Genomic DNA, 12,870 nt, shown 5'->3' on the forward strand with positions numbered 1-12,870 from the left:
CCAAATCTTTCAAAGTCACATATAAACGAAATATTGTAAATAATTATTGAACCAAGTGCAAATTACTTATGACTGTCATAAACATCGATTGTTGATGATCTGTAAGGCGTTTATAGTTTTTACCTTTTCTTTTATGAAGAAAAGTTTGAGAATGTCAATGATGGACTGCAAACTGTCAAAAAGTGTGTTTCCCATTACCTGAACAATGTTCATGTTTATAGATGAAATTAAGAAGCAACTCAAATCGTACTTTTCTACCTGATGCCATCACTGGGTTATGTGCAATGGTATCTGTGAAAACTAAACTCCCAAAGCACACATATACAGGTACAACAATGTCTGTGTACAGTACGGTGGTAGTTGTGTGTTGAATTTTATATACCCGTTGCGGGTAGCTATAACCAGTTCTGATTCTCGTTCGAAGCTCAGTGTACAGTCCAACAGTCCATGAGTCAAGACGTGAAACCGGGAACGCTTCGGAATTTTTCCTTTCGATTCTTCGTGTACGGTCGCTTGCTTCCATTGCGGATGGAGGTTTTCGTCGAATAAAAGAGTTGCATGGTGTGTGCTTTCCATTTGAGCGAGAAAGAGAGAATGATAAATAGAGAGAGCGGGAGAGCTACAGTGAAGTGAATCAAGAATAAAAAGGAGAAGGCGAGCGGCGCACAGTATACGTTCAGCATTAATAAGTCTGGCAACAGACTCAAAGCTCTTGAACGTATGATAAAGTGAAGAAAAATATATAAATATACATGTGGACGAAGAAGCGAAGACGAGTGCACACGAAATTTCATTTATGTATGATGCAGAAGAACTAAGCAAAACACACTGGAATAACAACGTTAACGCAGTCTTCGAGGAAAATTTAAGCTAAGGAATTTCAAAATCAGGAATGGACAGCAAACGACGTAGTGATCCTGATTTGAGTCAAATGCAGTGTATATGAGTGCGCAGCAGATTTTTTACTCAAGCGGGAAGTTCTTTTTGTGAAATTGTAAATTGGCTGCACTGCAACGAAACATGAGTAGAAAGTAGTGAAGTGGCAGAGATAACACGGAATTTTCCTTTGCTTTGAACATTGTACCCGAAAATATGATGATGGAGGAAGCAAATTTTATGCTGACGGAAATTCCTGGTGGATTCATATCTCACCGACCGCATGCAATACACCGTTTCACACCGTATCCGTTACATCGACCGCATCTACCACCCGCGCCGATTTACACCCACATTCAACAGAGGACGGTTAGTCGACCGAAAACACCTCCCACGCCACCGGAACCGGAAGGAACACACATCGGACATCTGTATCCGGAAATTCTGGCCATAATATTCGAAAAACTCAGCGTGAAGGACCGTGGTAGAGCGGCGCAAGTATGCACAGTGTGGCGCGATGCGGCTTATTCGAAGAGCTGCTGGAGGGGAGTGGAAGCTAGCCTTCACCTGCGGCGACCGTCACCTAGTTTATTTCCATCGCTGGTGAAGCGTGGCATTAAGAAGGTGCAAGTGCTGTCGGTTAGGCGATCGCTGAAGGATGTTGTTGTTGGTATACCAAATCTAGAATCGTTAAATCTTAGTGGATGTTATAACATTACCGATGTCGGATTGGGTCATGCATTCTCAACGGATCTTGCGAATTTGAGGGTGCTGGATCTATCACTATGCAAACAAGTTACCGATTCCAGCCTGGGGCGGATTGCGCAACATTTAAGGAACGTAGAAGTACTTGAACTGGGCGGATGTTGCAATATAACTAACACTGGCTTATTATTGATTGCGTGGGGGCTGAAAACGCTGAAAAAATTGAATCTGCGATCGTGTTGGCACATTTCCGATCAAGGTATTGGACACCTTGCCGGTTTGAGTAAGGAAACTGCAGTTGGAACACCTGCTCTGGAATACTTGGGACTTCAAGATTGCCAACGACTATCCGATGAGGCACTTCGACACATTGCCCAGGGATTGCCATCAGTGAAGAGCATCAACTTGAGCTTTTGTGTTTCCGTCTCCGACAGCGGATTAAAGCATCTAGCCAAAATGACCAAATTGGAGGAACTGAACCTTAGATCTTGTGATAATATATCAGACATTGGAATGGCTTATCTGACGGAGGGTGGCTGCTCCATCTCTTCCTTGGATGTTAGTTTCTGTGATAAAATTGGAGATCAGGCACTGACACACATTTCTCAAGGATTGTTCCACCTAAAATCACTCAGTCTTAGCGCTTGCCAGATTACGGATGACGGATTAGCTAAAATAGCAAAATCACTACACGATCTGGAAACGCTGAACATTGGCCAGTGTAGTCGTGTGACTGACAAAGGATTGGAGGTTCTAGCGGAGGAGCTGAACAATTTACGTGCCATCGATCTATACGGCTGTACTCGCTTATCGCCGGCTGGATTCAACAAAATCAACAAACTACCGAGACTGTCTAAAGTTAATTTAGGATTATCACAAGTCAGGTGATGCGTTAGTTTATTATAAAATGATTGTTAAATTTTAGTTTTTCTTTATTGAAATTGGAACTAGACATGCGATAGTATTCTCTGTTACAGGGATTTTAGATGTAATTGTAGGAAGAAATTGTCATAAAATCCAAGATCTAGCAAAAGAACTATTTGATTTGGCAAGTAATCAATCTTTATCGCGGATACTCTTTACTGACCGTCCTTCGGAGGATTGAAGACAGCTGCTGCTATAACTGGATATAAAATATTTGCTATGTTAGCAGACAAATCAATACATTCTGTAAATATTCAAGAAATTATATGAAAAGACTACTAAATAAATCTAGGAAATTCCAGAAAGCCAACTGGAATCTTCCTGATGTGAAACAACATAGTTCTCGATGTTTTATTTTTTAACGCATGTTAACGCTGTCCAAGCCCAAAACTACTTGATGACAATTCATGATGAGACACTGCATAAAAAGTTGAGTCGTTTCAGGACACAAGTAAACCCTTGTTTGCTTCCCGGCGAGAGGACATATTGGCAATAAATATTGAATTTAAAATCAATCGCAGTCAACTCAATTCTAATTATGAAACGGAACAACCGGGTCCATTCGAAACGGAATTCGTATTCGAATCGGATTGAATTCCGTTTCAGAATTCGAATTCAGTTGACTGGGATGTATTTGAGTAGTTTCGTCGTTTTTATTTTATTTTACCCAGGGGGTAGCGAAGAAGCCACCATCTTGGAAGTTCAGATAACAAACACTCAGAATCAGTATTATTCATATTACTTTGGTAACACGAAGTGTGTTATCCTGGTTGAACTCAAAAGTCCCATGCAAATGTGTAAAAGCAAACTGGAAAATGTGTAATGCCGATTCTGAGTGTACTGTCGCACTGTTTTGTCGACCAAAAGAAAAAAGCAAAAAAAGGTAAACAGAAAAATCACTTTTTTCGATATGAATTTTCAGCCAATATTGGGATGGAATCTACAAGAATATGATAGAATTTGCCATCAGCAACACAATTCACGTGTTTTTTCAGGAATTTATCGTTTAAATTGCGGAAAATTTGAAAATCAAAAACCCAAACAATGATTTGTTATGGGCTACCATTTGACAGCTAGTGCTTTTGTTGTGGGCTCTCATTTGACAACCGTGCTAATGTCGACTGTTGTCAGTTTGCTTTGGTCGGAATAGGGTTGCCATCCCCCCGATTTTACCCGTGTTCATGACATTACTTCTTTTCTTATGTGTTGCTAATCAGTATTTCAGTATTCAGTATCAGTATTCTACAAATTCCATTCAATATATTTTGCTTGTTTTTCATAATTTTCCAGTCACATTTCATTTCAAGTCGAAACAAAGTGTGTCAAAAAGTGGTTGGTCACTTTTTCGTTTGACAGTTTTTTAGTGTGTACCCCGAAAGACAAACTAAAACGTGACGAACTGTCACATTTTACACGGGACTCACACTTACTATCAAACCAAGCGTTTGTTAGTGTGTGTGAGCTAAGTGTAGAGAGGGTGTCGCAGGCCTGCCCAACCTTTTCGGCTCAATTTTTACATTTTGGAAAGAAACCATGAAAAAATCAACAATTGTAATTTTGACGATCAAAAATGTGAAAATTGAGCCGAAAAGGTTGGGCAGGCCTGAACTAAAAGGTGACCCCGTTCGTTTGACAACAATTGGTGTTAAACCAATGGGGGCTTCAGCGCCAAAAATTACTGCATACTTATTTGAAATTAATAGTACGGGATATTAGTTAGAATCCAAGCCAATGCTTTTTTTCCAAAACATTTGCAAAGTCAGATGAATCAAGTAAAATCAACAAACAAAAGGCGAGAATTGTATTGCTATAATTACAACATACAAGTTTAATCTTCTATTATTATTCTTGAATGCAATTCGTCACTATTTTTAATTTGAATATTTAAAGGATATTTGATTGAAGCACTAAAATCCACGATGCCTTGTTGTAAGTGGATATAACAGGTAATAGCATTCAAGGTAGGTAAAATACGGTAAGTAGATAATTTTAACTTGAACTTAGAGATAATTCATAAGTGAGAAGAACAATGACAACGATCACGTAAATAAAAAACCGTTAGTTTGACACTTTCTCGTTTGACACTTTTACGTTTATACCACGTTGATTTGACAAATCAAAATAAAAAGTGAGACTTGTGAGTTTCAAAGGTGTGTTAAATATAAGTAGCAGTTAATGTGTTGCGGTCGCTCATTAGCGATACAATGAAGACATTTTGGTATAAAGTTCACTTTCTCGTATAATTCAGTCTATATCGACTTTTAAAACTCTAATAGGCACTTATATTTCCATAAAGAATTAAAAAAAAAAACTTCTGATGAGCTAATAATTGACGACTTATGGGTTCAGAAACTTACTATTCAACTATTTTCTGCTAGCATCAGAAATTACGTGTGTTCGAAGCAGACATGTTTAAGAATACTGTTGTTTAAACCGTTGTTGATTCTGTTTACACACTGAGAACTTAAGGGTATAAACTTCGTTTTCATCAAAATTCTAATCAAGCCATGCGTTGCGTGCAACAATAAAGTTTCATCATGCGCCACAATGGCTGGAAAGCAGCAAATGCGGGAGCAGAAAAAATACTTTCGAAACAATGGAAAATTCATAATGTAGTAAATTTATTCATGTAGTAACCAACGAAAAAAAACCTCAACTACTATTTGATGCAATACATTCGTGCTGTTCAGCTGTGCTTTGTTGTGCTCGCTGCTTGTTTGGCACGGTTCTCTTTCACTGATTCTCTCGACTATGGCAACTGATATTCAACCAGCTGAAAAATAAGTTAACTTGTGTGGAGGTAACTCGCTATCAGCATAACTCACCGAACAGTACCGAATCGGCAGCCGCGCTACTGTTAATGCGTAGCGGCTCTGCCAGCAGCAATATTTAGTAGAAGTTCAGCCCCAGTCTCCACAGTGTGATTCAAGTGGAACCGTGTATTGCATTGAATACAGAAAAAACACTGCTGGGAAAATCATGCTACTACATTGCCTAATAAACAATGCTGTTTTATATTGTTGAATGTTAGGTTAAAACAACAAATTGATTTAATAAACAATTTATTACTCTATGCCTAAAATCTAAAATGAAAAAAAAAAATCTAGACTGACAAATATCAGGTTGGTAACCAAATTAAATTTCGGTAAAAACAGGGATTAAGCCCGAATGATTCATAAACATTTTTTGTTTTATCTAAAATGGTAGTGCAAGCTTGTAAAATAGTGTTTTAATTATTTTCTCAAAACTATTCGATTTTTGATGAAATTTGGCCAAAAGTTAGTTTGTATGTTTCCTAAAAGTATTCAAAAAGAAGTAGTTGGAAATATTGTCGCATCTTTGAGAAAATTGATTTCAATGTTTTGGCGCCCTGGTGCTAACATAGGCGTTAGAGGGTTCAACTTAACTTAGATTTTTCTAATACTTTGAGTTGAAAATTCAACTATATTATTGATCAAATTATTCGAAAAACATTTTACCACTGAATTCAGACAAACCGTGTTTTTGAAAATATTATTCTCCTTACCTTTTTCTAAGTTTCTACTTGAAGTAATTTCTCAATAGTTTGCCGAAATAATAAAAAAAAATCAACATTTATCGATATTCCCAGCCACTGTGCATGTATGTGTGATGTCCCACGTGCGATTTTGCTGCTACTAGGCAGCCTTGGTGGTGGTCTTACGAATGGAAGAAAGTACGACGAATAGGGAAAATCAAGAAAACGTAGAAGATGCGATAGTAATCAAATTCGTTCTTTTCCATTTAATGCTTCAACCACCGACCAACCAGACCAGACCAGCATCACCCCTCCCGGAGCGCTTTCGAGGAGGGTCTGCTTCGGTAGGGTTTCCTTTTGCTCCGAAGACTTCTGCTACGATACGAGTTTGGGTGAATGTTTCTTCGATCTCAGCTGGGGGAAAATTTTAATTCAACTCGTTCATTACATTTTTCCCATGCCACCCCCTTGTGTTGCAATGTGTGCACGTGCGATAACCGTTTGGGTCGCACCCTCTCTTGCTGTCGGAGTACAGTAAAGGCACTCGGTTGGGAGAGATTTTCCCCTCGTGGGTGACAATGACAAGTGTATCTATGCACTTGGGGATACAGTGACGACTTTTGAGCAAGAAACATTTTCCTAAATCCGTTTTTAACACAAGTTTATCAATAAAAGCTTTGCACATGTATTGTTTCCAAAGAAGTTAAATTATGTATTATTTTAGATCGGTATTGATTGGTAAAAACTGACACACAATTTGAAATTAAATAGAATACATAAAAAGAACGGAATCTAAGTAAGCGTAGAGCCATTCTCACACACAGTTGCTCCAACCCCGCTTCGATTCGTGTGAAACTTTGGGGCTAAAAGGCTTGGGGCAGAGAATGATCAAGAATGTTAAAGCTGCCAGAAATAAATGAAATAACATCAACATTATTATTGTCTTAAGGTGTAATTTTGGTCCCTGATCACGAATCCCGGGCCCTTTTTTCAATGTCTCGTGACTAATGACAGCTTTTGCTAGTAATTCAGCAATTCCCCACGAAAACAGCATGATTCGAAAAAAAAGTTCTCCGATCGGGCTCAAAATTTTTCTGGGGGATCCTTGGCCGAAATAATTAGACCCGTATTTTTTTGTTTGGCCATTAGGGTGACCTACGCCGTGTTAGGGTGGTCCGAAAAATGGCAATTTTCATCGATTTTCGCAAAAACTACTTTTTTCAAAAAATCATATCTCCGCGCCATTTCATCCGATTTTAGCTGTCCTAGACGCAAAAGAAAGGTGATTAGTTTGGCTATTTGGGAAAAATAGTAAGAAGTTTCGAAAATCTAGCTTAACATTTGAAAAGGTCATATGAAAACTTAAAATGCTGTTTTGAAGGTCTCGGGACCAAAGAGCCTATGTATGAAAATATTTTTATCGGATTCCTCGGAAAATTTCACATAACATATCAAAAAATGGTGAAGTTATGTTTTCGATACTCTGAGATACGATTTTTTGAAAATAAAAACTGTGTTTTTCGACGCGCCACGCGCAAAAATTGGAAAATGACGAAAACGGGAAAAAAACGATTTTTTTCACTAAAACTGCGATAACTTTAAAATTTCAGCGATGACCTATACATGTTAGGATACTAAAATTTTTGTAATTAAAAGACGCAACTTTTGGTACCATAACATCTATAGGTCATCGCTGAAATTTTAAAGTTATCGCAGTTTTAGTGAAAAAAAGTCGATTCGAATCATGCTGTTTTCGTGGGGAATTGCTGAATTTCTTTGCCTGATGAGACAACGAAAGGAGCAGATTTAAGAAAAAAAAACTAGGCCTGGCTTCAATCCCAGACGGACCCGGTGGCATTTTCGAGACGAGATTTGCCTGATCACGCCTTCTATCGGATGGGGAAGTAAAACGTCGATCCATTAGCGTAAAAGAGGTTTTGAGTGACTCACCACACATAACCTTCGGACACCTAGAAATGAGCAGAAACTTGCAACAAAGACCACAAAAGACCCGGGGGTCGTTAATGTGGATTGCTTTGCTACCAATTCAGGGTATTGTTTTGATATTGCAAAATTGGTACCACATTTAGATATTTTTTTTGGTACTACAGTTTTTTTTAATCAGATTCCTTTGAAAATTTGAGCAAATGTTGGCCATTTTGACAAGGTCCTTAATTTTATTCTAAAATGATGTATCAAAGTGAATGGTCTTACTGAAAACCAAAAATTTCAAACAAGATTTTTTAAATTATTGATGTAGAATTTTACATTCTTTTTACATTTTTCAATGATAAGTAACGCCAAATATTTTTTTTTCGCTAGAATTTTTGTTTTTCAAAAAAATCAAATCAATTTTTGTTATTATTTTTTTTTATACATTTACATTATACATTACATTTTTTTTAACCTATGATTCCAATGGTGGGGGGTTCCAATGGTGTGGGAATACCAAAAAGTATAACCGTTGCAATACCAAGTTTTGGTATTCAAGCAATGTTCCAAATCCAAAATACCTCAACTTGGTATTGAAATGTTTTTATTTTGTGGTATTACTTTACCTTTAGAATAACATGTTTTGGTATTGTTGCGGTCTTCCACATACAAGATTCCGGTATAATCTCATGGTATTTACCTGGGTGATGAATAGAGAGAATGCGTAACGTGATTTTCGAATGATCCCACTTTGTTTACATCTACAAAGTAGGAGGCTGTTCAAGCACAAGCATGACTTTTTTCTTACTGGTGAATGAGCTGTTCTATAATCACCGAAAAACATCGCTAATTCTAGCGAAGCTGATCCAACAAGCAGAGAAGATTTTCACTAAACCAGGTTTTCAAACGGAATCAAACAATAAAGACAGCTTCTGGATGGATACAACCGCATCGACTCCATAAACAACTTCCATTCATAATTATAAAAAATGACGATCTCGCCTTCAACTTTCTTAAGATTTCTTGACTTCAACTCCAGGTCCTCAAAAGCCACACATTTTTCATTTTTGAAAAAAAAAACAATTTTTAAAGATCGATAACAATACTCTCTACTTTTGGCGAACAGTAAATTGGTTCCACTTTGACAGTTCAAAATTGAGGCCGTTTTGCGAACCACTGTTCAGCACCCAGGTATTTACCATCTATTACTGGGCAACCAAACAAGGGCACATTTTGGTGCCTGTTATTTGTCCAAGTAATCCCAAAACTTGATATATCTGTGTTATTTACCCCTGCTCGGGTTGTTTACATTATTGTGCGCTTGGTATTAAGTTTTTAACTCAGACGAATAATGCAGATGTGCTGATTGAAGCTATAGATTAGATTTAGTAACCTTCTTTTTAATTATTAAGAAACACGCGTACAGGAATACAAACCTCCTTGTAATGATGACGTTTGGTCATCCTCCCTGCCTAACAACCGAGCAAACGGTACGTTAGTAAACCTGTGCAAAACTACAGTAACGTAACTGTTACACAGCCTATAAAATTTATGTGTCCGCGGGAGAGGCACCCAAAGTGAAACACACAACCATGATGCACCGAAGTTTCACATTACAGAGCCTCGCGAGTATGCTGCGTTAGGGTGGTCAGATTTTGATTGAATTTATTGTGGGTTGTTTACGTTTGCATCTTAAATTGTTCAACATACAATCTTCAGAAAACCTGCACAGCAAAAAACCCGATGGTAAAATAGCATTCAAAAGCATGCACATCACCTTCGTCAAAATAAACACTTAATATTACACACTGCATGTACAATTATTGGAAACACAAAAAAAAGTTGCAGCCGACGGGATTCAAACCCAGCACCAACAGTAAGGACTGGCACCTTAGCCCACTCGGACATCAGACCGATGAAAAGCTGTAAGGATAAACACATATATGAGCATGACATTTCAGTCAAGTAGGTTTCCCATACTGATGGGCTACATATTTCAGGGTGTAAAATCACATTAAATTGCATAAAATAATGCAATATTTATTTTACACCCAGGCCTTTTACACGCAGCTGGATTACTACTTTTTTAGCTGTGTGGGCGAAAATGTGCAAAAATAGGGCAGTTTCTATTGACTGAACTTGTGTTACTTTTTCTAGAAACGACTATGTGATTTGTTCGATTGTTCAGACACATGTGCTTAAGATGCCATGCTGCTCAAAAGATAAAATTTATGTTCTGATGTTGAAAACAACGATTTGCTTAAAAAATGCGGTTATAATAAAACACTACCGTACTGAATTTAGCACCACCCTATTCGTGCATACATGTAGTGCATGCAGTATATGTGATGTGCATTCACCGTGTCTGAGCTGGCAGCCTGGCAATGCCAGCAGTGGTTATTCAAGCTCAAGCTAGCATCCGATCCTTTGCCGCCGTCGTCATCGACTTCGTCGTTGTTCGGACTCTCGGGCTGGCAAACAACTTTTTGACTCCGACATTCACCGAGGAGGCCTTAAGTCACTTCAAAGTGATTCCGAAAAGTAACCGAAGAATTTTCGATCCGTCCGCCAATGAGACACAGAAAAAACAAGAAATAAAGCGATGAAGAGGAGAAGTAAAATAAGTAGAGGAAAAAAAAAACTAAAACCTGTTATTTAAATTCTGAAGCTGTCGCTTTTCCCTTTGCTTCTCTGGATCGTTCTTTCTGTGTTGCTGCGTTCTTTCGTAATAATACTTATTCCAATACGACAAGGTTGTGCCTTACAGACAGAAAGCTTGAATAGTTAAGTTAGTATGTTAGATAGGTATATAAGCCAGCGTTGAACAGCAGGTTATGTGCTGATGAGAACGACATTTCGTGAAAGCGAAATGGTTTCAATATTAGTATTGGTTTCAATCATGATTTCAATCTAGAAATTAGAATTCTAATAGTTATATTTTGTTCCTGAAAAAAATCTATATTTTACATCAGATTTTAAGTAAAAAAACGTTACTTAATCCACCTTTAGGTGGTTGGTGCCTTCCTCTCATATGTATAGTAATTTCGTCTAGAATTAAATAAAATCCGATTTAAAAAAAAACTGCAGACTTTTTGTCAAGAAAACACAGACATCATTTGTAGAAAATGGCAATAGAGCTTTATGACGTTTCGCGTACGCACACTAGTGCACCATTTGATTTTGCTGGCTGACAAAATTTAACCTCACTTTATTTTCGTGTACGTACACGCAATACATACGTACTTAGATTGCTCTATACCAGCGATCAACTAATTGCATTGCATTGGTCGTCTTGCCCCACCTTCCCCTGTGTATTAAATTTTCTTCGAAAAAGTTTTCGACCAAAAAATGTCACTACCCTGTTTGACAGATCTTTTTGTTTTGCCTTTTTTGCCTTCCTCACTGAGGTAAGGCTATAATCCTGCTCTTAAAATGAACTTTGTATAAAAACGTCGTAGACCCACCTTCATGTATACATATCGACTCAGAATCGAAAACTGAACAAATGTCTGTGTGTATGTGTGTGTGTATGTATGTATGTGACCAACAAACTAGCTCATGTTTCTCGGCACTGACTGAACCGATTTGACCCGAACCTGTTACATTCGACTTGGTTTAAGGTCCCGTAGATCGAGTTTTAAACAGATTGAAGTTTCGATAAGTAGTTCAAAAGTTATGTATAAAAATGTGTTTTCACATATATCCCGATCTCACTTAAATGTATGTAAACTATGTCCGGACCCACCATCCGACCCATCGTTGGATAGGTTATCAAAAGACCTTTCCAACGAGTTCAAAACATTGAAGATCTGGCAACCCTGTCTCGAGATATGGTCACTTAAGTGATATTTATGTACTTTTTTGTAGCCGGATCTCACTTAAATGTATGTAAACTATGTCCGGATCCACCATCCGACCCATCGTTGGTTAGGTTATCAAAAGACCTTTCCAACGAGTCCAAAACATTGAAGATCTGGCAACCCTGTCTCGAGATATGGTCACTTAAGTGATATTTATGTACTTTTTTGTAGCCGGATCTCACTTAAATGTATGTAAACTATGTCCGGATCCACCTTCCGACCCATCGTTGGTTAGGTTATCAAAAGACCTTTCCAACGAGTCCAAAACATTGAAGATCTGGCAACCCTGTCTCGAGATATGGTCACTTAAGTGATATTTATGTACTTTTTTGTAGCCGGATCTCACTTAAATGTATGTAAACTATGTCCGGATCCACCATCCGATCCATCGTTGGTTAGGTTATCAAAAGACCTTTCCAACAAGTCCAAAACATTGAAGATCTGGCAACCCTGTCTCGAGATATGGTCACTTAAGTGACATTTATGTACTTTTTTGATGCCGGATCTCACTTAAATATATGTAAACTATATTCGGATCCACCATCCGACCCATCGTTGGTTAAGTTATCAAAAGACCTTTCCAACGAGTCCAAAACATTGAAGATCTGGCAACCCTGTCTCGAGATATGGTCACTTAAGTGATATTTATGTACTTTTTTGTAGCCGGATCTCACTTAAATGTCTGTAAACTATGTCCGGATCCACCATCTGACCCATCGTTGGATAGGTTATCAAAAGACCTTTCCAACGAGTCCAAAACATTTTTGATCTGGCAACCCTGTCTTGAGATATGGTCACTTAAGTGATATTTATGTACCTTTTTTGTAGCTGGATCTCACTTAAATGTATGTAAACTATGTCCGGATCCACTATCCGACCCATCGTTGGTTAGGTTATCAAAAAACCATTCCAACAAGTCCAAAAAATTGAAGACCTGGCAACCCTGTCTCGAGATATGGTCACTTAAGTCATATTTATGACCTTTTTTATTCCGGATCTAAAAATAGATGAAATTTGTGTACAACCCCATCAAATCAGCCATTGTTGGTAATGAGTGAGGAAGGCTCCAACCACATA

The 12,870-nt window shown here is 38.0% G+C and overlaps 1 protein-coding gene across 1 annotated transcript; it reads left to right on the forward strand.

Annotated features, from left to right (window-relative positions):
- The first annotated feature begins 426 nt into the window (after nt 1–426).
- On the forward strand, nt 427–2,844 carry LOC120429683 (F-box/LRR-repeat protein 14-like). The gene has a single exon (XM_039594715.1). It carries the CDS (start codon nt 1,093–1,095, stop codon nt 2,467–2,469), a length of 1,377 nt encoding a protein of 458 aa, XP_039450649.1. The 5' UTR covers nt 427–1,092; the 3' UTR covers nt 2,470–2,844.
- The last annotated feature ends 10,026 nt before the right edge of the window (nt 2,845–12,870 follow it).

Source organism: Culex pipiens, chromosome 2 (assembly GCF_016801865.2).
Source record: "Culex pipiens pallens isolate TS chromosome 2, TS_CPP_V2, whole genome shotgun sequence".
NCBI lineage: Eukaryota > Metazoa > Arthropoda > Insecta > Diptera > Culicidae > Culex > Culex pipiens.

What these genes read in the sequence shown, in the direction of transcription:
- LOC120429683 (XM_039594715.1), top strand. Translation starts at nt 1,093, where the DNA reads ATGATGATGGAGGAAGCAAATTTTATGCTGACGGAAATTCCTGGTGGA.